The following is a 27,401-nucleotide window of genomic DNA, read 5'->3' on the forward strand; positions in this document are numbered from 1 at the left end:
TGAAAGTATTTTCGCAATACAATGCCGTAAATGATTATTAAGTTGCAAAATTCTTTCGCTTTCCAATTGTTATACAGTGTTCAACAGTATTATTTTATTGACTTTTAGTAGTTTGTTGTTGAATAAATTATCAGCTACTATTTCATTAACTCAAAAACATTTTTACCATAAGCGCCTTAGCGAGTCCATGTCAAAATCATAAAAATTTAATCCAATATAATTTAGTGGCCAAATAAATTAATTTTATATACAGTACAAGTAAGAAATTAAGATATAAGGACTCATTTAGTTGTTAATCTCTCAACTTTAATGGATTCCTTTATGTACTAACAAGAGGTTCTACCCGCGAATTCACGGGCGTACAGAAGCAACTATTAAAATTATTTTAATCAACTTTGACTTTATATTTCATTTAAAGGGCCCAAGTTCGAGGAATTCTCATCTGAAAGGATGTTAAAAGCAGTGGAATCTCCATACCTTACGTCCTAAGGTGGCCGAGGTGGGTACGGTTATACCTGAACTCGCCGCTCTCTTTCACGACGTCTTTAATACTTTTCAATGAAATGGCGACCTGTTAAAGATCGGTGACAACCTCTTGGAACGAACAGCATACATGGTTTGTTAGTCTCATATTCATCGTGTTTCGAAAACCTTTAATCACTCACTTGTATCAAACAGTTAGAAATAGCTTGACTGTTAATTCACCGCACCTGTTTTAAGGACATACAAGTAAATAATCAAATAAGTAAAAAAAAATGTAAACAAACAAACTATATTGTCAATTGCATTGGCCAGCTGTTCACTAAATTATTCGAATAGCGTTAACTTCAAAACATGCCCTTTGGAAATCAGCCTGTGGGGCAGAGCCCTTAGGGAGTTCGTCCATATCAATACTTTTCGGCAAATCTACACACTCTAAGCTTCATTTTGATATGCCATATGCCTATATTTTTATTTGGTAAATGGCCTTAACCGTTTACATAAAATTTGATTGTATCACTTTAATAATATAATAGATTGCTTGATTAATACTTTAAAAATAGAGCAAAAAAAACACTAGACTGGACATTGGGTGTATTTGGTTATTTATTTCATAGGTGATCCCATAATACGTGATTTACGAGCGTTCTAGACCTGTCTATAATACTAAAAGGTTGCAATTTACATTTTAATCGAAAATATATTTTTTTTTATTTATTAGAACAATTTTAAGATCCTTTTTTTAAATGAACATGATTGTTTGCTGTTCTGTAAGCCATCCATTATTTTGGTTTTGCTTAAGCGCAGAAATTTTAATACCCCATTTTTTACATATTACCCCAATCGTTAATAAAATAGCACTGAACGAAAACAGATTTGTATATATTATGTATCAACACAGTTTGCAAAATGTACATAAAAATACATGTCTCGAAACAACGCCTTGATGACTTTTGTTGCCAGCAACAATTCCAATCTACATATTGGATTTCTGCCAGTGTTACTCAATTTCCATCACAATAGTTCTCAAACTCATGTAACTTTAATGGCTACACGCGCATTTGAATAAAATAAAGTTTCATTATTTTAGTTTTACTACAAAATCAATTTGCTTAGTTTGAAATCTAAGGCTTGTCTGTTTTGGACTTTTCTTCCAAAAAGGACAACGATGGAAATTTTTAGATATTTTTTTATCATTACTTTACCACTTATTAACATCTGCTGGGAATTCTGTATTGAAATTGGTCAAAAATGTTCTAGTATGATAAGAGTGAATGGTGAATAATGGACTTGTAATAACAGTTTTTTATAAATTTATTATCTTGGATGGTTTTGAAATTTACAGTGGACTTTCCGATTGCAAGTGTAAAGTTAGCCTTAGCTTAGGGTAATAAATTATTTTGAACAGATTAATTTGTTTAGAAATGACGAAGTGTATTTTATCTTTACATATTGCATAAAATTCCATCCCCATGATCATATTTGAACAAATCAAACTTGGTACAAACAGTGATGTTATTCTTAAGCTTATGTGTTTTCATGCCAGAGGCATTTTCTCTTGATTCAATGAAAGTATACACACAAATTGGTTCTCTTGTTCCAAGACCACCGATATTATAAAATTCCGTATTTTGCATTTATAAAAAGAATTGTTCTTTTTAGAACTCTGAAACAACGATATCGAATAACGGTTCTAAGAAGTCTTGAAGAAATATCATAAGCTTGTAACACAGTACAAGGGAGAATAATGTCTGTTGAATTCACAAAATAAAACCATTTTATAGAGACTATTTATCTTCAAAAATAATTATTTGACTAAAAGTTTTATTTTTACAATACCTGTCATCGTTAAAGTAACAATCTTGTTTCATGTTTCGTTGAGATGCCATCATCAAAGTCGAAGGGGATTGATGAAAAACAAAAAATTCCGCCATTTTGTTATGGATATATATGTATACCTCTAGTCTTCACTAACAGAAGACTCGGTATTAATAATATAAGTTTTCCTTCTACAACCCATTAAAAAGTTAACACTAAATATTGTTAAATATGTTTAAATTAAGTCCTTTAGACTGATGAAAACAATTGTCACCATTCTGTAATCGGTTGAGAGAGAGAGAGAGAGAGAGAGAGAGACCTAAAGTTTTCGTCGATAATCCTTTAAACTCATGGTCTTTAAAATAAAGTGTCACTTGATGGAGCTTTACTTTAAACATCTTTGAGCTGCTCCCACAGTAAGGCATTTTTGGGTTCCGGACAACATTGGGATTCCAACCAAAAGTGTACTTTTATGCCATATATAGACGTGCCGTGCTTGGTTTTCCTGGTGTAACAAATTGAAAAGTTAATAGGTAGGGTACACACATTTTCGCAACACTGTATAATAAAGATCTGTTATGTGAAGTGGGTGGGAATTATGAAAGGCGTTTCTTGTTTATTGCAATTGACTTTTACACCTATACTAGTAAATCTGTTATACCTGGTAAACCTGGATCAATACTAAATATTGACTCACATTTGTCGGACATTCTTATGCCAATAACTTAAGGGCTACATAGCAGCTTGAATGATGTATTGTAATGTTTGTCCAGTGTAGATGCCCGATGAAGACGTTGTGGTGTCGCCCATGTAGGCCTATGCCTCATGAGGGCTACATAGCAGCTTGAATGATGTATTGTATTGTTTGTCCAGTGTAGATGCCCGATGAAGAAGTGGTGGTGTCGTCCATGTCGGGCCTGCCTATGCCTCATGAGGGCTACATAGCAGCTTGAATGATGTATTGTATTGTTTGTCCAGTGTAGATGCCCGATGATGACGTTGTGGTGTCGCCCATGTTGGGCCTGCCTATGCCTCATGAGGGCTACATAGCAGCTTGACTGATGTATTGTATTGTTTGTGTAGTGTAGATGCCCGATGAAGACGTGGTGGTGTCGCCCATGTCGGGCCTGCCTATGCCTCATGAGGGCTACATAGCGGCTGCGATCACACTTTTCTTCATAGGATTCTTCGGGTTCTTCACAAACCTAATCGTGATCATTCTAATGATTCGAGAAAAACAGGTAATTTCATGGAATATTATTGTTCTTTTTATTTGCTTTGTAGCTTAATGCTTGAAAGAAATATTCTATGAATTCATAAATAATTTTTAAACATTATTCAGTCTTTTAAATAAAATAATATATATATAAGTAGATGCGATGTATAATTTTATTTGAAAAACATGCTTGGTAAGTTTTATACAATGGCTTTAAATACAAAAAGTTTTAGATTATGGGGTTTGGTATGCAGAGAGGTTATGTGATAGACGTGATCACCTACAATGCAATATTTGAATATAAATAGTCGTGTTTATGTACAAAAGTTGATTTTCAACACATTTTATAGTTCGGTTCCCAATGCTGATTAGTTTTAGCCATAGTAGATTTCAAATGTTTTATGATTTCGAATGGTGTGACTAAGAAACTTGTTCCCACCTGGCAAAGGGTTTTTGCCAACTTCCCTCCTCAGGATGTTTTTAAAGTAGATTGAAATGGTATTTGATTAGGTCGTACAGTACTATTTTTACTATTCAGTGATGATTTCTTGAATGCATTATCCTCATAAGGTTCTTAATAAAGTTTGTAATAACAAACTTTTGTTTCCAATTGCTCCAGTTATGGACACCCTTGAACGTTATCCTGTTCAACCTGGTGCTGTCCGACTTCTCGGTGTCTATCCTCGGTAACCCATGGACCCTGGCGTCTGCTGTGGCACGACGCTGGCTGTTCGGCAGACTCATGTGTGCAGTGTATGGCTTCTTCATGTCACTCCTAGGTATGTAAATGTATCATGGATTGTATTGAGAAGCGCTCAAGAATAAAGGCATTTTGATTTGATTTGATGAGGTATATAGACTGTGGTTATAGACTTTGATACTAGGAGGTTACCGGTTTGTTCAAACTCTTCTGTAAAGCAACGAATAAGGTATTAATTAGCCGGTTTCAGTGAAAATCACCTGTCTTCATCCAATTATTACTTTTCAACCGACAATCACAACAATGTACATATTTTGATCTGCCTTTACAAAATAGACTGAATACAAATTTTAACTAATCGTTATGGCATGTAAATGCATGTGGTCATGGAAAGACATGAAACATGTCTTGAAACATATGCTATCGAATCTATCCAAGCAGTAGTACAAAACTTGCTATAATAATTTTAAATGACCGTAAACATTTGTTAGATGAAACTATCGTACACCTAACTTACACGCTGGATAGTTTTTTTTGTTTTTTAATGAACGTTGAACTAGTTTGTTATTGATTGTGTTCAAAAGAAATATAATGTAAACAATTTTACTAATAAAACCAGTTTTCTTCTTCATTTTACTGTATACGAATCATAAAGTATCGTAATAGATTGAGAAGGGAAAAATATCAAGTTCAAGAATTTTAACCACATGAACTTCAATCGTTGATTACATTCAAATAAGTGTAATTAGTTGTAAAGCTTTTTATTCTAAAATTTTAACATGTCCTAAAAACGCCACAATTCAGTTTACCACACATTTAGAATGAATGTAAGGAACTATGCAAGTTATTTGGAGGCTAAAAACTCATGCATACAATAGTGCAAAGTTTCAATTTTAGGAATGTTCGTTGCATCTTATTGTATATTTTACAATATTTATTGCCAAAAATGTATTCACCTAGACATCGACCTTTGTATTTATACAACGTAGTATTCGCTGGAACGGTTTCATGCACAGAAACAAAAGTTGTACGGCACAAGGTTAAAACCTTGTGCACACAATTTCATTGTGTTGAACTAAACCAAAACAAAGTTCCAAATGCAAAGCTGCCATTTTAAGTGCCTAAACTTCGTTGCAGGCATCAGCTCAATAACAACGTTGACAGTTTTGTCCTTCGAGAGGTATGTAATCATCAGTCGACCGTTCAGATCTCGTCATCTAACACACAGAGGGGCTGCCTACCTCATACTAGGGATCTGGGGGTACTCCCTCGTCCTCACTACACCACCACTCTTCGGCTGGGGCGCCTACGTCCACGAGGCGGCTAACATCAGGTAATTTCAATCATTTTTGTCCCACTTGTACATCCTAGAATGCTAGGCTTACAGAACCGTTTTGCAAGTTAGGCTATGCCTAGAGCTGCGGATTTACATCATTTAGCCCAAGCAAATAAGGAAAAATAGAGGAACAAATCTATGTATTCCCAATTTTTTCAAAAATGTCTCGGGGAGGGTCCCCTTATGAATATATGATAGGTGAGAATAAAATCACCCTGCCGCTCTCTGGTGGTGGGAGGTGTAAATGCCCCAATTTGCGGTTTTTTGCTTATAACTTGAAAACGGCGTGTCGTAGCTTAGATTGTTTAAAGTAAAAGTTAAAGCTTTTTAAATTTGCTACAACTTTGATCATATACATTATTAGTGAAAGACGCATAGTTTCTGAGATATCCGGGCTTTAAAAAAAAATAATGTAAAAAAATGTCATCTCACATTTTTTGTAAAATCTCTTTTGTTTCACCTTCTCTGTTATGAGTGTAGGAGTTTTGCCAACGGGTATCAGGTAGAAAGGGTCCCCATCCATGAATTCCACATACTGCGGAGTTTTGCCAACGGTTGTGGGTTGTGCGAGAGCGGGAGGGGGAGAGAGAGAGATTACACGTGACCGTGAGGGTGGCTTCCGCTAAAGGTGGACAAACCAGGCAGGATGCTGACTGTGTTCAAAGTAATGGAGTTATTTGCACCTCTGACTGTGAAAGGAAATGTATTGAATTTTTAACCTAACCTAACCTAACCTAACCTAACCTAACCTAACCTAACCTAACCTAACCTAACCTAACCTAACCTAACCTAACCTAACCTAACCTAACCTAACCCAACCCACTGCGACAAGCGCATAACTGCCAAGCGTAGACAACCCTGACAATCGCTCTACCTCCCTCCGTCACACTCTTTCTCCCACCACCACCGTTGGCAAATCTCCGCACCAAGAGGTGGCCGAAGGCATCCCCCCCATCTACCTGACACCCGTTGGCAAAACTCCGGTTCCCCTCTGTTATTCCTTTATAAAGGACCTTGTTACCTTGTTATAAATACTATTGAAGTACATTTAATTTCTACAACCTTCTTTCCGTCAATATTTCTGAAAAATAACAGAGAAGGTGAAACAAAAGAGATTTTACAAAAAATGTGAGATGACATTTTTTTTACATTATTTTTTTTTAAGCCCGGATATCTCAGAAACTATGCGTCTTTCACTAATAATGTATATGATCAAAGTTGTAGCAAATTTAATAAGCTTTAACCTTTACTTTAAACAATTTAAGCTACGACACCCCGTTTTCAAGTTATAAGCAAAAAACCGCAAATTGGGGCATTTACACCTCCCACCACCAGAGAGCGGCAGGGTGATTTTATTCTCACCTATCATATATTCATTAGGGGACCCTCCCCGACACATTTTAAAAAAAATTGGGAATACATAGATTTGTTCCTCTATTTTTCCTTATTTGGACTTATTTGCTTGAACTACATTGGCAATGTGGAGGGTGGGAGTTGAATCCGGAACCACGGAGACCAAAATCCCGTGCTCTAGCTCGCTCCCGTCCAACAGCAGGTGTTAGCACTGAAATACTCTCATATGGCAAAATTAGCATACCTATCCAAGTATGAGTAACAAGACATAATCTTTGAATTTCGAAACCTAAACATGGTAAAATACTAAAAACTACAATATGAGGTTTTACTTTAAAGTACTTTTATACTTTACTGGAAGTGACAACATTTCTGTTAATGCCAATTATTGTTATCACATAGTGACCTCGGACATGTAAAAAGCACAATAGGCCTACAAAAAAAATACGAATTACAATAATATTATATAGTATTTTGTAATAGTTAATTATGTGTACAAAGCTACAGAACCACACCTGGGATCCGATTTTGATTAAATTCTGTATTTATTGGTATAAATAAATGTTATATCCAGGCCTTTTTCCTGTTTTTGAAATTTAATTCTAATTTTACCATAAAACCCCATAAAATAATGGAAAATCGTATTTTCCATAGAAAAATAGTACAACCCACGATGCTACTTTCTATTACAGTCTTGTATTTAACTCTCCTAAGTTATGCTAGCTCATTTCATATAAAAGGAGCAGTCCTATCTCTAAACAAACTTGACTTAAGGTCCCGTGACCTTAATACTCCAGTTGTTTGTTCAATACGAGGGGAGCAGTTTCAGTTGGTGCTACGAGCAGATTAGCGTTCCTTGCACCTGTCGCGTACAAATAATCAGTTTAACGGTTTTAAAGCACGTGTTTTCCTGCAAAAACCTATTTAGTTATTTTTGCACTTACAGTTGCGAATGTATCCAATGGTCCTTGGATGGATGGATTTTCTTGCAATAAATGCAAGACTTGTAACCTATGTTTTACTTGTAAACTATTCTATACATGTATACAAAGATACACACATAGAAACTTACGATCATTGTCTCGTAAGTAAACAGTCAAACTCCGGAAAATGGTTCAATTGTTAAAAATAAAGAATGCGATTCTTTGCAAAATCACTTCACTAACCAGATACCCACCATTTTGTATCCTTTACGTGCACATTTTTAAACATTCGATTGTTTCAATCATCTTTATTAGACTTATGATTAAAGTTAAAATGATGAACTCTAACTTGATAGAAGAAGTACAAAATGGCGGATCTCTGGTTAACCTCTTTGTTAAATTTGGGAAAAAAATTATTCCAAGTTTTTTCATAATTTTGAACAATGGAATCAATTCGGAGTTTGGCTTGTTAATTTCAGGACACCAATTTAAAACATTTTCTAACCAAATGTTTCAATACAGTTGCAGCGTTAACTGGGAGACTAGGTCGTACAATGCGACGACCTACATCGTATTTCTGTTTGCCTTGGGGCTGGTCGTGCCCGTGGTCGTCATCTGCTTTTCCTACATCAACATCATCAGAACCATGAGAAAGGTATTGTTCAACAATGAATGTGCATATTGCAAATGAATAAATGATATTAATAGTTCAACTTACACGGGGTGTCCAAAAGAACTTTGGGGTGAAAGGAGCATCCTGACATACTTAGCCAGATTTCACTTTATTTTGCAACTAATTTTGTAACTAATTTTACCTGGTGTAATTTGAAAGGAAATTTTAAATGTAAAATAAAACGGTCTCATTTATTTCATGTTAGCTTAAAGCCAAAAAAATCAAAAGCCATTTTGAAATTGTTAACATAAAATACATATCATATTCAATAATGATCGGTTGAAAAAATAACAAAATTGTTTATGTGTAAGCAAGAAAATGGTTGATATCTGGGTAAAAATTCATTTTCAGACATACCTTCAAATGTCTTTTTTTATTACTTTTTGTATAAGAAATCATAACTTGAAGTTCAGAAACGTTTTTTGGACACCCTGTATAGCATGAAGTTTGCTGTAGATACATACATCAACATCAACATACATCACGTTTAAGTGGACTTGAAAGGGGTCCATTTTTTAGATTGTGAAAGAATAATAGTTATGGAGTATATTGGGGTATATTGTTTTTTGGCTATTACGTTTTTCCTTAATATACCTATGTGAAAAAATAAATAGTCGGAATCATTCCCTGTTTTTAAATTTTGGTTCAAAATATTGTGAATCCTTCGTTAATGGGTCCTTCTTCCTTTGTTGGAAATCTTAAATACATTTTCATTTCCATATTTCCTTATTTACTTGTATGTTACTTGTTTGATGAATCACCTTGCAAACACATAAATCTATTTCCCACGAAATCCACAAAGTCAGATGCTCAAACGAGTTTAGCTCATCAACCAAGGATTCAAAAGCTAAGAGCTGCTAAAAGCAAATTAATCCCTCAATTAATTTGCGCTTTTACGGCGCCATACATGTTATTACCTCACCAAATGGTCAAATGTAAATGTTGTGTACCTTTTAACATGTTCTGTTTATCAAAGTGAATACTTAACTCACTATCGACATCAATTTTATATCGAGCATTGATTAATTGCACTTAACCAGAACAAAAACTCTACAGTTGTGAATTAACTAAAGCGATTTAGTAAAAAAATAACCATTTTGTGTTTGCAGCACGTGATCGCACACTTATGTTCTAATTTTAGCTTTTAAATTTAACTAATGTAACATGTAAGCTTTACATTAAATTTTTTATGTAATTTTTAGGTTATTTGTTATTGGAACCAAACGTGGATTGAAATACATCTTAAATTTTGTATTTTGTAAAATATCTTTTACCTCAGCATACAAAGAAAGTAATAATAATTAACATTTAATATTTTATGTTTTATGAAACAAGGCCCCGGTGCTAATTTAGCCGTGTTACCCATAAGCTCAAATTTATTTTGATATACTAAATGGAATACGAAGGATATAGATTCATTAGCATGGTCATTAAATTATTTTAATGCGTTTGATTCAATATAGTTGCATAAAAAATCACCTTTTATAATTAAATTTAAATCATGCATATAAAAAAAAAAAAAAACACACACACAAACATATAGCGATCGGTATTATTTGAATGTAAGTTCAAATCATTTGCCCTATATTATCACCATGAACGCATTAATCTTTGAATTGATCAAGCATTAAGTCAATCTATCACTTTATTTCCGCTCGAGCGTAGAACAGCTTGTGGCAGATTTAACTCTAAAGCTACGCTCGCACTACGGCGGCACGGCACGGACGGGCGGTACGGCACGGACGGCATTTTTAAGAGGGGGTGCGCGCACTAGGGCGGCACGGCACGGACGGACGGGACGGGACATCCGCACATCCGCAATTTAGGACAGTTGACAGTCTGCGAGTTAAAAATTGTGAGTAAAAATGGATGTAGATAGAGTGGTGATAGTAGGTTTAATTTTGGCAGAGGAAGAGGAGACAAGAAGGTGCAAGCAAAGATTTTAGATACACCACATAAACAGGAAAAGACTAAGTTTTGGAGAGTTCCACACCTTGTTTCCTGATATTGTAGAAGGATTGTGTGTAAAACTTACCTGATTGTTTCATAATAGATCATATTTCTGCTCATATATTGTCACGCCGGACGTTATTAAAATATTCCGGATGTCGCATGGTGTACAGTTTCGGGTATTTCTCAAAGAGAAAAATCAAACTTACTAACATCTATGTTTACAACACAAGAAAACACTGCTACTTTGACAGAGATCAGTTGAGAATGGCGGATGTCCCGTGCCGCCCGCCCGGTCGGTGTGCAGTGTTCCGGTCGGTACGGGCGGTACGGGCGTCACGGCAGCTCGGAAATGTCCTGGAGTTCTGTCTCCCGGACTTTTTAACAAACGGCGGAAGCTGCCGAACGTCCGTTGCCGGCCGTACCGCCGTAGTGGGCGCACTCATATGACATTCAATGTTATTAACTTTTAAAAATTGCCGTGCCGCCCGCCCGTCTGTGCCGTGCCGCCGTAGTGCGCGCGCAGCTTAACCGTAGCGGAAGTAAGTCTATACGGCTCGGTGGCCGAGTGGTTTTAGTAATCAGCTAATGCTTACAAGTTTGCAGTAAACCCCTGGCAAAAGTTAATAGCTTTTTTGATGGTTCAAAACTGTTCCCTGCTAACCTTGATATTTGCGCTTTGAATGAATGGACATCTATTAGCTGAACCTTATAATTTGGATAGTATCTTTTGCTAAATTTAAGGTCTTTTTAATCAAACTCGTCGTAGTTGATGTGAGCCACCGACATATTGCGCTTTGTCAGTATTTATCTTAATTAGTGATTTGGGTTATCTCGATGTATGTGAAGAACTCCAACGTATTAAACCCATAAGTATTAAATTGGTATAAATTAATTTTTGGCTAATTTAGTATATTTTCAAAACATTAACAAAATGTAAATTTGATTTCCAAGATTTAAAGCTGTAAACTATACCTTTACTATTATAAAATTGAGGTGGTGTCTGTCAGTCTGTGTGTCTGTCTGTGCTGCTATCACGACTAAAATACTAAACCGATACACCAAAAATTAAACACAAAGATTGCCTTCATATCTAGGAATGTCTTAAGCCCATTCGCTTCCCTGAGTTCATCTCGGGCTACACCCCTTGGATGTCCAAAGTTTTTAAGTGAGTTTAAGTTTTCAAAAGTAAAATATTAATTAATTGGTCTCCATGGAAGCATGAGAAAATTCACAATGTTTACCTTTGCATTGACATTTCAATGTAAACAATCAGAACTGTCAAATGCTTATTTCACATTTTCAGACAGCTGACCCAAAGAATTTAAATATAATATTTTACCTAACCCGCCATGTTAAACTTCCCTATCCCATGCATGATGTATACAACTTCCTTACTTCTCGAGTGATGTAAAGTATCAAAAACTCACTCGGTGATGTAAAGAAACCCATTTAAATAACATTGAGTGCTTAACTTAAAAAATATACCTCTATGGAGCCAACGACGTACAACGCTAGAAATCAGCTGTGCGCTTGAATGTTATTGTTATGCTTTAAAGTATTTTCCTAACCTAGCTTTTGTTTGTAAAAGAACGTTACTGTTACTGTTAGAAGATGAATGAAATGGATAATGAAAAATATTGTACGTAACCCCATGTAAATTGTCGGGTCAGGTAAAATATTGTACGTTACACGTTACGCAAGAGCGTGTTTACATCACTTAAGTGAATTATGCAACTCGCTTCCGCTCGTTGCACAACATTCACCTGCGTGATGTAAAAACGCTCTTACTACACTTGTAATGTAAATAGCTATTACACAACTCTATGAGGTAGGTTTATTTAGTATAACACTTTGACATTGATTATTTATTCTAAAAAGGTTCTATAACCCTTTACTTGCTGTATTAACCCAGAGATACTATTAACTAGGCTATCAAGATATGTTATGATATAAAGGGGACACCCGTTCTTCGAAACTGAATTTTCTTTCCGCTGCGAAGCACGGGTACAGCAGATAATAATTAATATTACCTACTTATTAATCAAACATTTAACTACTACATCTACTACTAATTTAAAAGGGTATTCCGGGTTTCTGGTAAGCAAACTACCTAATGTTACCACTGAAACAGCCAAACTCTAGAAAATGGTCCAATGGGTCATTATAAAAAGAAAATCTGGAAAGAAGTATAAAAAAAAGTTTCGTTAACCAGGTATCCACCGTTTTTAGTGCAGTCAATGAACATTTTCCTGTGCATTTATCCCATACAGTAATGGTTTTCAAAAAAAAATTTAATAAGCAACTTTTCCTACAGTTACCTAACAATGTACATGTTCTCTCACTGATTTGAGAAAGCAAAGTGGCCAATTCGCTCATCATTGAGACAATGTTAACATTGTCTCACTCTAATTACTTTGTCTCACTCCAGATTTGCAATGTGAAGGCACGAAATAGTGAGCGCGTAACATGCAGGCAACGTCGTATGCACGCGAAACACGTTGGCAGCACTGGCTGTAAATCAGCTGGTCAGCTGTTGTACTGTTGTATTTGTCACTTCACGTTAAATGTGATATTAAAAGTTCACTTCTGTGTAAAAATAGGTTATGTTTCTTCACCAATTTATTTGTTTTATGGTAACTGTAGGAAAAGTATAATGTGCAACTCGAGTTCAAAGTACAATTGCCTCACTCGAGAAACCATTCCTCACTCGCCTACGGCTCGTGAGTAAGGATTTCTCTCGAGTGAGTCAATTGCTCACTTTTCTCACTAGTTGCACAAATAACTATTGTTCTATGAGATTTTTTTCTGAAATTCAACACTTTTCGTCCTATTCACGGGTGTGGAATAAATACATAGTTTACACGTTTTCCATTCATTGGCTGCACTTTTTGTGTTTTTTTTTTTTATAAAAATTTGTATATTTGAGTTTTTGCAACGAATTCTTATGAAACATGGGATGCGTTTCAAATAAAAAGAGACCTATTAAAACACTTGTTATACTAAAGTTGTTTTGTTAACTAACTAAAGGATTAAAAACTCTGTCTTGGTTGTCCATAAAATTTAGAGATAAACGGGTCTTTACAGAACATGCTAGCCATGGGCACGGTGACCAAGGCAGAGTCCAGGGTTGCAGTCATGGTCGCTGTCATGATCATCGCCTTCTTCATCGCCTGGACGCCGTATGCGGTTCTCGCTCTGATCATACAGTTCGGGGACACACAAGTACACCCGGGCATTGCTGTGGTGCCGGCGCTGGTGGCCAAGAGCAGTATCTGCTACAACCCAATCATATATGTAGGGCTGAACACACAGGTAAGTGAGTCACTTTGGCGTATATAATTAATTTGTTTGGGGTTAATTAAGTTATTGAAGTTGCGAGTCACGCTAATAATTGTGTAAAATATTGGAAAAGGACTTGCTTGAACAGATAGATTCCTGGCTGAAGAGGACAAAAACAGCCTCAGTCCATTAGGGTTTCAGCTCACTGGACTGGAACCTCACGAAGAAGAAGAAGTGAAGAGATAAATAAGTGAAGAGATGTTGATATATCTAGGTAAAACCCAGGGTGGAAAATGGCTATTTCAGTTTAAGCTCTATACGAATATGCTCTTCTTGATGACGCTAACATCTCTGTTCACTATCACCATCGAAATACTATCCCACTTTATATGACTAAGATATCAAAATTTGACATTCCAATCTTATACCATAAAGAAATCTGTTATTATGAAAAGACCAACTAAAATATGAACTCTACCTTCATAACCTTCTTAAATATTTGTTAAAACGTTACTAGAAGAATGTATGACGATAGATTTAACACATCACACACAAAATTCATAAACCCATTGTTGAAATGTGTATCTGCAGGGTAAATGGCCAAACCATAGAAGGCCGTCACAAATAAGCTAACATCAACGCTGTGGTGCTGGCATCATAAGATTTGTCTAGAGAAATTGATGGTGGTACCATAGATAAAACATACTCCCGTTTAGTCTATGGTGGTACAGAGATAATCTTGTTGGAACTTAAAATAAGTATTACTCAATGTTCATGTGCAGTTCCGGTCGGCTTGGCACTACTGGAGCTTAAGAAGCTACTGGGAGTGCATCTGTCCCAGGAGACCTCAGGGGATGTAGGAGCTACCGTCAAGAGTCAGGCCAACCAGAACGCTGCCTTGCTGGCAGCATCTTTGTCCAGATGATGGTGGTACATAGATGATCTTCTTGGAGCTCTACACAAATTTTTACTCAAGGTTCATGTCCAGTTTCGGTCGGCGTGGCAGAAACTACTGGGAGTGTATCTGACCCAGGATACATCAGGGGATGTAGGACCTACTGTCAAAACAGTCAGGCCAACAATAGCATAGTGGTGCTGGTCAACATATACACAATCTTCTTAAATCTCAACACAAATTTTACTCAATGTTCATGTCCAGTTCCGGTCGGCGTGGCAGAAACTACTGGGAGTGCATCTGTCCCAGGAGACATCAGGGGATGTAGGACCTACTGTCAAAACAGTCAGGCCAACAATAGCATAGTGGTGCTGGTCAACATATACACAATCTTCTTAAATCTCAACACAAATTTTACTCAATGTTCATGTCCAGTTCCGGTCGGCGTGGCAGAAACTACTGGGAGTGCATCTGTCCCAGGAGACATCAGGGGATGTAGGACCTACTGTCAAAACAGTCAGGCCAACAATAGCATCGTGGTGCTGGTCAACATATACACAATCTTCTTAAATCTCAACACAAATTTTACTCAATGTTCATGTCCAGTTCCGGTCGGCGTGGCAGAAGCTACTGGGAGTGCATCTGTCCCAGGAGACATCAGGGGATGTAGGAGCCACTGTCAACAGTCAGGCCAACCAGAGCGCCGCGGTGTTGGACAGGGACGACGACGCCGCAGAAAAGCGCCGTGGAGCTCAGCGGTTCAACTTCTTCTCTCCCAACCCTCGCATCAACATCTCTAAAAGCCTCATGGTTATATTGCAGGTACTTGTGATAGGTTCCTTTTGTTGGTACTGTAGAGTTTTCAATATACGTTAAAATAGACTGTTTAAACGCATCACCATGCTTAGCGATGAAGAAGCTTTTATTCTGCGCTGTGACCTAATTACGGTCAAAGATCGTTTCGATTAAGAACACAAGGGCAAATCAGTAGTGATGACAGTTATACAGTCAGTTTATCTCGAACGATGTCAGCCTACACCCAAGTTCCTATCAAACGCTTTCATGTTAGGAGACATTTTTCAAAAACTGGTAGTTATATTCAACAATTGAATACTTTAAGAGCTTGAATAGTCATTACGGTATACTTCTTTTTGTAAAAAGTATATTTGGCAAGGAAGGCTTTCAATAATTTTGTGATGTATTTAGAACTTACCTTGTCCCTGTGTGATGAGTATGATACCAGCCATACATATATCACTACTTAGATACAATCCTATGATGTTAGGCCAAAAAAGGGTTTTTCTGTAAAAAAAAAGGTACTTACGTATTATACGGAGGCCACTTATTTTACAGCGTGCTGCGGCGGTTGGGTTAAGTTGGGTTATCATAAATATGTTTGTAGAACTTTCCTAGTTTCGTTATGAATCGAACTATACGAGATGAGTCATAAAAACTTATGATAACCCAACCTAACCTAACCGCCGCAGCGCGCTGTAAAATAAGTGGCCTCCGTATAATACGTAAGTACCAAAAAAAATACGACTGCATTGTAAAAACCAACCTAATTCTAGAATGCTTCCGAAGTAATAGATACTAATTACATATAATGCAAGGGTAGGATGAGCTATGTTTAATCAAACTCAAAAATGTCCTATGGACCTTATAATTGTTGTTTAAACTTAGCCTTCTGTAAATCACAAGAGTGCTATAGGAGGCTATGTACAATCTAACAAAGAAAATAACACTTATCAACTCTTTTTATGTCACAGGGGCGAGAGCAGACCACCACATCTCGCGTAGTCAGCGAGGTCGATCCAACCCCCAAGAGGACGTTTCAGATCCGAAAACCAACGGAGAAGAAGAAGAAGACCAAACAGATGATGAGAAGAGAGAAGAGTGCAGAGTGTTGTCAACTAGAGATTCAACAGCTGCCAAACAAAAACGCAGCGAGGAGTGAACCTTCTTCTCCCGCTGAACATGTGTTATAAGCTGTTCTCTCTGTTACGTGAGAAAGTAGGGACTGTCCAGACCTGGTAGTGATTGAATCACTATAGGTATATGGAGGAAATTGTAAAAGGAAAAGTAAAATTTGAAATATTAGTCTCTCATCGGGACTAAATCCGCAGATCCTTCTATCTATTTAAACCTTGTAAATAGTGCAACAAGAAAGGTTTCGTCGGCTCTAAATAAAAAAAAATCATAAAATGATGCAAATATCCTTCCACCACCTATTATCACCTAATTTGTTAAAAATTCCGAAACACAAAGCTTGTTATAATATAGTACATAATTTATCAGTTTTCTGAAATTATCTAATAAATGTCTGCTTGTTCGTTCAGCCTGCATAGGCCTAATTACATCAATTATATGAGAAATGTAGTCAAACTTAAGTTCTGAAGGAATGGATTTTTAATATTCGCTAAGCTGGCTTTAGTTTGAGGAGTCGGTGGCTCATTCGGTAGCGCCACGGATTCAGGCCCAAGATGTTGTGGGTTTGAATCCGAGTGCCTGCCACTGCTTTCTATCTGTACAGTTAACGTTTACAGCTAACTGTAACCTTACTTTGCCAAAAAATACGCACAGGCCCGATGCCTACCTATACGAACAAATGCAAGGTTAAAAAGCCGCCAACCTTATAAACCAAAAAATATACATGACCTAGGCGGTGGGCGTTTCATAGATTGGCACTTATGATTCCTAGAAATATTCTTTGAATCCCTAACAAGGTCTGGACAGTAATCTACAAACATAGTTGGGCAGCTCAAAGGTGCTTTGGGGACCAAAAAGGAGAGAACTTCTGGGATATTATAAAACCGTATCTTTGAGTCGTCACTAAAAAAGAGATTTTGTGGATCCTTTCTGAAGCAGTCTTATAAGATCTTCTGAAAAAATATTCATAGAATTTTCTTATTGATTTGTTTCAGTATATTGTTAAATTGTAAAATATATTTTTGATCTATTTGCATAATTAACCAAGTTTTGTACTTAAAATAATGTCTTGGGGCAATGTATTTTGTATTTAAAGAGAAACCTAAAAAATAGTTTTCATCTCAAATAATGTTCCTTAAAATTACACTTAGGATTAAATTTGGTACTGCTTTGTTCTGTACACTCAAACGAATAAAAACATACCAAATAATGTTTGGAGAACACCGAATGAAGTATTCTGTGCCCAAAAAGATATTTTTCTCATTTCCTTTTGTATTTGCACTCGAGAATAGTTTCTCATTTGAAATGTTGACTGTTTTACTATGAATGGCCTTGATGTAACATATTGTTGTACTAAAATATGTTAAATCAATAATTACATTTCAAATCAATCCAAAGGACGAACCTATAAAAAAACAATCAAAATATAATTTATAATTCGTTTTGTATTTCATAATCATGGGAAAAACAGTAAATATCTAAATATTGAAACGAAATGCTAACGAAAAAGGGTCCACAATGCTATATGGTTGTTAATTGGTCAATTTAAGTATTTTAAAAGACTGTTTGTCAATGTAAAGATAGTGTATAAGATACTTGAATACGAATTTATTATATATAGTATAAAATTGACAATGTGATATTAAAATAGGAGTCTGTGATGGAAGCGTTATTACTTTTATATGGTTTATAAGTATTCGTAATTTATTGTTTGTTAGAGAAGTATTTGTATCCCTATTAGTACCTATGGCATTTAGAAAATAGTTTAAAGTTCCACTTTGCTCTACTGCTTCACGTTATACGAGCGTGAATTCTTTAAAACTCGAAATGTAGTGTTCATATTCTCTAAGCCTTTAGCTTTTGCCGTTGCCTTCTAAACTAAGAGTTTGTCCTGTAGTATTTATGTTGTAAATTATCAAAAGTTTTAGCTGTATATAAAAGAATAGATATATAATTCATCCAAATGTAATGAATACATAGACAATTAAACGTATAATTACAGCATTTTGCCTCATGGACACGCAACTAATTTTTAAAAATTTTCCATTTTTATTATTTTTTTACTGCAAGTAAGAACATTGAATATGGCGATGATAAGAATAACATACAGAGACTCATGATTTCCATATATACTAGATTGAAAAGTGACTTTTATAAGCCAATTTAATATCATTGTATTCTAAAAATATAAGCTATCGGTTTTCTCGAGTTTAAATTTAATTCAAAGGTTCTTAGTGGGAAAATACTTCTTTTCAATTTTAGAATTTTCCTTAGACTTATTATCCAATATAGAAGATACATTTTTTACGAATAGTGCAATGGTCTAAAAAACACATTACAGTGATTTCTCTTACATGTTCCAACAACGCATACTTGTTCTATAGTGTTAAGTGTTCATCGATGGTTGTTGCTTGTCAGTGTGACTATTTCTGAAATGTTCAAAACTCAATAACGATTTGCTGCGATTGGGACGATATGGATGTAATATGTTGGATGTGAGATGCATTGTTGTCATCTCTGAATGGCCCTGTCACTGAACACAAAACATAGTGTTAGTTTCGGTATAAATATTAGATTAAGGTTGAATTTGTTGTAGCTCAAATACTTATTCATCAGTAATTCTGTTTCTGCTTGTTAAACAAATCGAAGAATTGCTTGAATTTTAGCATTGCTAGCAATATACTCCGTTTACAGTATTTGGGCGGTTTGGAGGGAGACAATATCCAACTCACCCTAACTTTGAACAGCTGATCTGCTAAAATATTTAAAAAAGTGGTAATAGAACTCAGAGACATTTTCCCTTAAACTGCCTAAATTCTGTGAATGGACTATATACGTGGAATGACTGTGAAACAAATAATGAAAACTTAAACGTTTTTAAAATTTATTCAAGCTACGGAAAGATGTTATAGTCGTAAAATTGGTCTTTTACACTAATTATGTATTTTTTATTCTACACCAGCACTTGAGTTAAGCTTTTGATACAAAGAAATAGTAAAATTATTACTATAAATGCAAATGAGATTTCTTAAGAGTACTCGTTTGCATTTTAATTTGTACAAAAATCAGCCTAAACGTATTCATAACGTGTTTAAGATTTTATGTTGTAATAATAGTCTATTTTAAAAACGTCCCATGAACTTTCAATGCAAAATTATTTATAGGTACTTATTCAATTTTGGATATGTATATTTTATCTTACGTGCATTTTAATATGATACACCATTGCAAAAACTGTATTGTATTTGAGCGAACCAGTATTAGTGTACAGTTAGTTTACGTATTTAGAGTTATGCAAGCTGTGTGCATTGAGATGTAAAATTTATTATTACGAACTTCAATGTTCAATTTTAAAGATTTAATTAAATTATATTATTGTAGAATTATTTTCATTATTTAACCCACTTTTCATGTTTTTGCAAAAACCTAACACACAACATGCGCTCCAGTTGGTAAATTATAAGTTTGCTACGACAAAAACGTTGAAAATACTCATGTCAAGGACAAATAATCATTTTTGTATATTTTGTGTGGAATACTAAGTATATTTAGTAGGAATAGTATAATAAAGAATATTGTTTCCAATTAAAGTTAATTTCCAAGTCAGGTAACGTAATAAACAAAGGAAGTTAAACAGCATTTTTTTTTATTATGTATAACTTCTAAAATATCTATCTGAAATAAAATCCTATACTTTTTCTTTCTAATTTTCAAATAATTAATCACAACACAACTAAAAAAGTCATTAATTTCTATTTCTTGATCATGCCTTGTCCAAACCAAATTTAGTCTTTAAAGTAATGATATACAATCGTAGTGTTTGATTAAAATCATGAAACATTAATTACATGACTAAGTTGTTCATGAGTACATTTCGAATCCAGTAATCTAAGTAGATCTATGGACAAGCAGGCAGTGTGTGGTGTTTGTAATTGCTGGGACTCCTGTGGGTAAAGGTAAATTAAGCTTTTTTATTGAGACAAAGCTGAAAATGTGTAATGTTTGCAGGAGTTACTGTTGATAGTAGTGTCTATAGCACAGGAGCAACCAAGTAACAGTGTGAACTTGGTATCCAGAGAGGGGGGGGGGGTGAATTTGTGTCAAGAGGAAGGGGGGTTTACATTCTGGTGGTTGGATAAGTTTATCTAAGGGTTAGTTACAATTATGTATTGGGGTCAGCCATGAGCTACCGATCCTAAGTTGAAGTTAAGTAAAGTTTGTGGATTGTATTATTTTCTATAGTTTTTGTTATCATAACATTTTTATAGACAAAAAAATTAAATAAATATATCACTGAGCTATTAATTGCTGGATGTTATTGTGTGTATTAAATAACTAAAAAGAAGTTTCACTACGAGCACGAATATTACAATAATTGGTATATATAACATATCTTTATAAAGATATATATGAACTAGGTGTTTACAAAAGAATACCGGGATTTTAAAAGTATTGCTTGGGTACCATTCAAGGTAACTAAACATTTTAAATGTCAAATTGAAGCTAAAATAACTAAGTTTTGTTTCCCGTGTAGCAGGGAGGGAACTTTGATCCTGGCATTAGCAAAACAAGTGCGGGGTGATAGGCTGCCATTGTGACTCAAACGCCTGACGTCAGTCGCCAGTACGACGGTTAGCTCAACAGATAGCATGGAGTGTAATCTGTGTCTCGCAGAGTTTATATACATTGCTAAATTAAACTGAATTGAAATCTACTTGATGATACAAAGAAATTGACGCTGGTTCAATGAGTTTCGTGGCACCGTAGTGTTTTGAAAAGACATTCACGTGGCCGGCTAAAAACAAGAGATGACATATTGGAAGAATCCGACAATTCTGCATCAGAAGTCTGAAAACACCGATTACCCAACGAATTATTCAATTGAACTTACCTAAATCGACACTTCATGATGTTAGCCGTAAAAGATAAGAGTCTTTGTGCCTAAAAAGATTCAGCTCAGACATAAGATAAACCCGCCAATCGCTCTATGCGTACAGACTTTGCCAGTTTTACGCTCATATGAAAATCCGGGATTGATGAAAATCTAAATTTTACTAAATTATTGTAAATTGTAACAAATTATGAGAAAAAACTTTATTCTTTTCCCGTCAATTTGACGTTCAAATCGTTTAATTATCTTTAATAGTCCCCGAGTTACGACCGTTTAAAATCCCCGCATTCTTGTATGTATAAACATCCTGTATGTATTACAAACCAATCAGTAGTTTTTGTAATCAAGCAAACATCCCACATTGCTAATCGTATGCTATCTTTGCAAATGTAAAAACATTCACCACTAAAACAATTCCAATCCCAAAATGTTCGGTCATTCTAAATATTAAGGTAAACTTTATTTTACCAATATATACTGTTTAGTTATTTCCAAAAAAATACGTTGAAAACTATATCTTTTTAATTGAGTTTTGATCATAAACATAAACTGTAACCGTATTAAAACTACTGACTACATATTAAACCCATGAACACAAAAATATAATGTTTACAAAGCAAACAAAACAGTTGTTAACAAAAAATAATAGTTAATTAATCATGATTGTTTTGTTTTCCTTATTAAAATAAACATGGTTTGATATTCTAGGAAAAGGATAGAGACCCAAAATGTGTTTAACATAAAAAAGAACGCAATAATTTAACTCCAACCACAAATAAATTATGCATCATTTATAACATTACACTATAATCTGTGAATGTTGACTGGATTTATATTGGTTCATCAGTGTTAAACAAGAATGGATTAGCATCAGTAAAATATTATCATAAATAATCTTAATTATCCTGAAATACATTTAAAAAAGGTCTGGGACTTTTTCTCCACCCTGTATATGAAACTGCCAATTGTATAAAAAAATACTTTTCTCATTGTTATATAAACTGAGGTCTTTTGCATGTTGCCATCTCTTTTAATGAGTATTTTTGTGATATCTTTCGTGTTTATTTGAATAGTTCAGGTGGTTTAGTTACATAAAAACGGAATAAATTGTCATTGCAAGCAGACGCTTGCTCAAAGATTCGTAAAGAAACCCTAAACCTCTCCCGAGAGTCTTTTAATATTTATTACATCTTCGTTCTGTTTGCCAGACATGAGTTGGGAAGCTCTTACATTTCATTCTTCTCAAATATACGAGTTTAAACAATACTATTAGATGTGCCCTTATGAACCATGCCCTCGCGCCTGCACCCAGACTAACGAAAAGGAAGCGTGATCCATGCGCAGGCCCGAGGAGCGGCTCACAAAACTTTACTTAACAAAATGAGAACCATGGATGGAGGCTCAAGAACAACACGCCATTTGAGAGAAACGAGCTGTAATTAACCATTTAAAAGAATAACACAACAACAATAATTAACAATAATACATGAATTAAATACTCTCAATTAAACTTTAAAAAATTTTGATACCCGTTTACCCTACTAACTTACAATTATTTCATTAATCATTTTCAAATAGGCTAAATTTCAAAAATAAATCTTACTAGCTTTTACCTTTCAAAAAAAACTTTTAAATTAACAAATTACAACAATGATATATATAATGACTCTTATAATAAATTCATTTTATCTGGTAACTATAGAAACTTTAGGGGCCCCAAATTAGAATTCAATAGAATATTTAATAAAATTATAAAATTTAAAAAAGATCAACAAGTAGCCTAAAGAATTAAGATTTTAAAAAGAATAACAATTAATAAACTATGTATAGGCCTATAACAATAATAATTTCAAATAGTCCCTTGGGTTGCTTTTTTTTTATAAATAAAATCAAAAAACATAACGACAGTGGGTAACTTGCGGTAGTGCGGTTGGGTTTTGGGCCAGGTCTAGAAGTTCAGCACCGGAGGGGGAACCAAGCAGGGCGGAGAGGGGGCCAAGGTCTACGAGGCAGCCATGAGTTACAAATTTCCTCCGCCAAGGTCGAAACGGTCCAGTGCATAGTCCTCCTCACGGGCCCTGAGTAACAAATCCAGAAACACAGTAGTACCAGGAGAGCTCAAGTCCATATCCGCAAAATTCACTGTCACACACATTTCACTATTTTCATTTAGTTCCAAACATTTCACTGAGCAGGCCTAACATATTTTTTCAGGGAAAAAACTCTAAATTTTTACAAGGTTTGTCTCTCTATCACAGCTCTTTAACAATATAAAACATTTTAAACAATAACAATAATTTAAACAAACAATTAACAGGTGAAACAGTACAAGATCGGTAACATTAATACTTGCGGTAAAGGTGTCAGCAGGCTAGACGGGTATGTGACAGTGATAAATTTCACCAATAGAGAGAAAATATTTAAATTGTCTGGTCCAAAGTGGCCAGAAGAACAAGTTAACAAAAACAATTGACATCTAAACACAGAAAAATACTTTAAAATTGACAAAAAACGTTCCAAACAAAAATTTAGGCCTAACGCAACGACTCATGTATTTTTGCTAATTTCTCCAAAAGTTGTGAACAGAATTTGTTCGGAATGGTCTTAAAAGCTGGGGGAAATGTTCCAGCAGCTTCTCCAGACCATTCCAAACCTTAACTCAAAGGCTGAAACCAGTTGGCCTTTTGGTTACCCAGTTCAAACCTGAATGGAAAGTTGCCAAACTAAAAATTACTGTAACTTTCTTAAAACTTGAGTAAAATGACTCAAACTTTCTGGGGAGCTTTAAGAGCAGTTAATTCAACTTAATTTAACTAGTTTGGCAAGGACAAAGCAAAATAAAAGACTTTAACCTTACTTGACTGGGTAACACAAACTGAACATTTTACAAGACAAAACAACACTAAAATTGTACGGGACACAGAAACAAAAGACTACCAGAAGTAGTAGCCTAAGACAATTACATTTACTGAGCAAAAATTGTAAGCCTAGGCCTACCACAAAACAGTCAGAAGGACCCAAAACTGACTTGGCAGTTTCTCTCAAATAGCGGCCTTCCAACAAACATTTCTCAGTCAATTCTAGGCCTAGCATTTCGGGCAAAGCCCTGAATTATACCAAAACAACAGAGAAAAGGGAAACTAACTATCAAAAGGGTTCCACGACCCCAAGACTAGGTTCCAAACCTAGTGCAACCATGTGCAGCTAACCTAACTATAGAAAAATGTGCAAAAACTCACCCAAAAGGCGCGCGTGGCGCGATAAATTTACACCATTGCGTAGCAGAACAAAAGTAAAGAACAATTAACAAAACTGCTTTGCAAAAAATAAAGCATAGAAACAGATGTTAAAGGATAAATTTGTTCTGAAAATCCTCTGCGAGGCAAACGGCTCTGACGTCGCTGAACCTATGAGTTGCTGGCGGAAAAAGAGTAATAAGAACAAAACCCACAGCCTTGTTCGGGGGGCCGTGGAGTGACAACGAAACACTGAACTAGCCTACTATAAAAAAAAAACACTTGAACCATTGATCATGAGTCGTGACATTCGCCCGGTGGAAATAGTCACGGCTCAACCTCCCTCCCCAAAAGAGGACACTCCTCTCCAAAAGGGACAAACAAACAAGCCTCTCCCCCACTTCCTGAAAAGAGATTGACCTGAAAGACAACTCAAGTGTCTGTGGTGGGGAACGCCAAGGGACTTCCAAACTGAGGGGAAAACTCACCCCCAGGGTTTGCTCTGGCCAGAGCTGGAAAATTTTGTGAGGGAAATTCCTTCGCAGAACACAGGGGACAGGAGAAGTGATCAGGTTCTCTGGCCCAGTGCACTTCCCACCCAGACACAAGAGGAAAGAAAATTGCCTACGGAAGAGTTCCGCGGAAGGGCTTGAGATGAGAAATGTGCGCCCTCCGGAACACTTTTCCAGTCCGCGGATCTCCAAGCTCCGCCGTGACAGGCGTCAAAAACCTCAGGATGCGGTGGGGACCTGACCACCGATGACACAACTTTGCAGCTCTCTTGTCCACAGCCGAACTGGCTGGATGAGCTTTACAAAACACCAAGTCCCCCACCTGGAAAGGGTTGTCTACTCTACCACGATTGTGCTTCCTCCGGACCAATTCCCTAGCTCTGATCAAGTTTCTCCTGGCCGCTTGCCAAGTTGCCTTGACATCAGCCGCACCAGGAGGTGGCAGAAGGTCGCCAATTCCCCACACATTCGCTAACGGGTTGTTAGGCGGATAGCCTAGAAACAGCTCGAAAGGGACCGCCTTGTGACTCTCATGGTGAGCAGTATTGAAAGCAAACTGAAGCCAAGGGAGTTCCTGATCCCAGGTGGTCTGCTTGTCAGCATGGAAAGCTATGAGAGCGGAGCGAAGATTGCGATTGAACCTTTCAGCATGAGAAGGCTGTGGATAGTAAGGGGAAGTAGTCACATGGCGGATTCCGTGCCCAAAGCACATTCTTTTGAACAGATGGGAAACAAACTGTGTTCCGTTGTCGGAAACAATGGTGGCGGGTATTCCAAAATGTTGGAAGAGGTGTGTTCGAAGTACCTGCACGGTGAGCTGTGCAGTGGCATTCCTTAAGGGAAAAAGCCAACAAAACTTGGAGAAGGCATCCACACAAACAAGTAGGATCTTATTTCCTGACTTGCTACGCGGGAGAGGCCCTACATAGTCAATGAAAACCTTCTCCAAAGGTCTTTCCGCCACCTCAGATGACAACAAACCAAACTTAGAGTTTTGAGCGGGCTTGCTCAGTGAGCACGTTTGACAAGAACGCACCCTAGCAGCAAGATCCCGATCCATACCCTTCCAGATGAACATTTCCCTAACCTTCGCAATGGTCTTGTGGATACCTAGATGCCCACCCACAGGAGAAGAATGAAAATACTCAAAGACCATAGGGATTAGAAGACTAGGCAGCACAACTTTAGGTTTACCTCGCTGCCGAGCGCGACAGCAAAGGGCACCCTGGGACAGAAAATATGGGGGGTGGGCTCCCCCATTTTGAAGCTCACCAATGATCTTTGCCAGCTCAGGATCCTTCAGCTGATGGGGAATGAAATCAGAAAAGGCGAGTGGAAACTCCAAGAGCACGGCACAACCCGGTTGCTCTTGGTCAGAAGGAGGATCGTCGGGTGAATGGTACATCCTAGATAGTGTGTCCGCAATCACGTTCTGTGTGCCTCGAACGTGTTGCACTTGGAACTTAAGGGACGATATTTGGACAACCCAACGACCAATTTTCCCAAGCTGGCGTGGATGTGCAAGAAGCCACGAGAGTGCCTGGTTGTCGGTTTCCAATAAAAACTCCTTGTGCTCCAAAAAGCGTCTGAATTTATTGACTCCAAACACGACAGCCAAACACTCGAGTTCATACACCGAAGAGCTTTTCTTTTCGCAGGGACTCAAAGTGCGTGAGGCGTACGCAATTGGCTGCCTAACACCATCCACCTCTTGTGACAACACAGCCGCAATTGCGACGGAGGAAGCATCTGTTTGCAAGACAAAGTTTTGATTGAAATCCGGCATCGCCAAAACAGGGGGCTGCATGATAGCCTCCTTGAGAAGGTCAAAAGACGTCTGCTGCGCTTCACCCCAGACAAACTTGGCGCCCTTCTTCCGAAGCTCATTGAGAGGAGCCGCCAATTCAGCAACATTGGGTATGAAGCGTCGGTAAAAACCTACCATGCCGATGAACCTAGCAATACCCTTGACATCTCTGGGAGGAGGAAACTCCCTGATAGCCTGGGTTCTAGCGGGGTCGATGCAGACGCCTCTATGAGAGATAAGATGACCAAGGAACGAAATTTCCGGCTTTGCAAAACTAACCTTGTCAGGATTCACGGTAAGGCCAGCCCTATTCAATCTACTCATGACTTCTTCAAGATGAATCAGGTGATCTTCGAAGCTCTCACTGTACACCAAGAGATCGTCGAGGTAATTGAACACA

At 36.6% G+C, this 27,401-nt stretch overlaps 1 protein-coding gene across 2 annotated transcripts in view; it reads left to right on the top strand.

Annotated features, from left to right (window-relative positions):
* LOC128987242 (pinopsin-like) overlaps positions 1-19,938 on the top strand; it is a 119,536-nt gene extending 99,598 nt beyond the window's left edge. For both annotated transcript variants that reach the window (XM_054407993.1, XM_054407994.1), the window contains 7 exons: positions 3,382-3,539; positions 4,134-4,293; positions 5,352-5,547; positions 8,349-8,481; positions 13,537-13,764; positions 15,233-15,448; positions 16,396-19,938. In XM_054407993.1, coding sequence (XP_054263968.1) covers positions 3,387-3,539; positions 4,134-4,293; positions 5,352-5,547; positions 8,349-8,481; positions 13,537-13,764; positions 15,233-15,448; positions 16,396-16,614 — 1,305 coding nt within the window. In that variant the 5' untranslated portion in view covers positions 3,382-3,386 and the 3' untranslated portion in view covers positions 16,615-19,938. The remainder of the gene's footprint in view (positions 1-3,381; positions 3,540-4,133; positions 4,294-5,351; positions 5,548-8,348; positions 8,482-13,536; positions 13,765-15,232; positions 15,449-16,395) is intronic.
* Positions 19,939-27,401: the final 7,463 nt, after the last annotated feature.

Source organism: Macrosteles quadrilineatus, unplaced genomic scaffold (assembly GCF_028750875.1).
Source record: "Macrosteles quadrilineatus isolate MER2022 unplaced genomic scaffold, UCM_ALF_1.0 Scaffold_2__2_contigs__length_208266976, whole genome shotgun sequence".
Classification (NCBI taxonomy): domain Eukaryota; kingdom Metazoa; phylum Arthropoda; class Insecta; order Hemiptera; family Cicadellidae; genus Macrosteles; species Macrosteles quadrilineatus.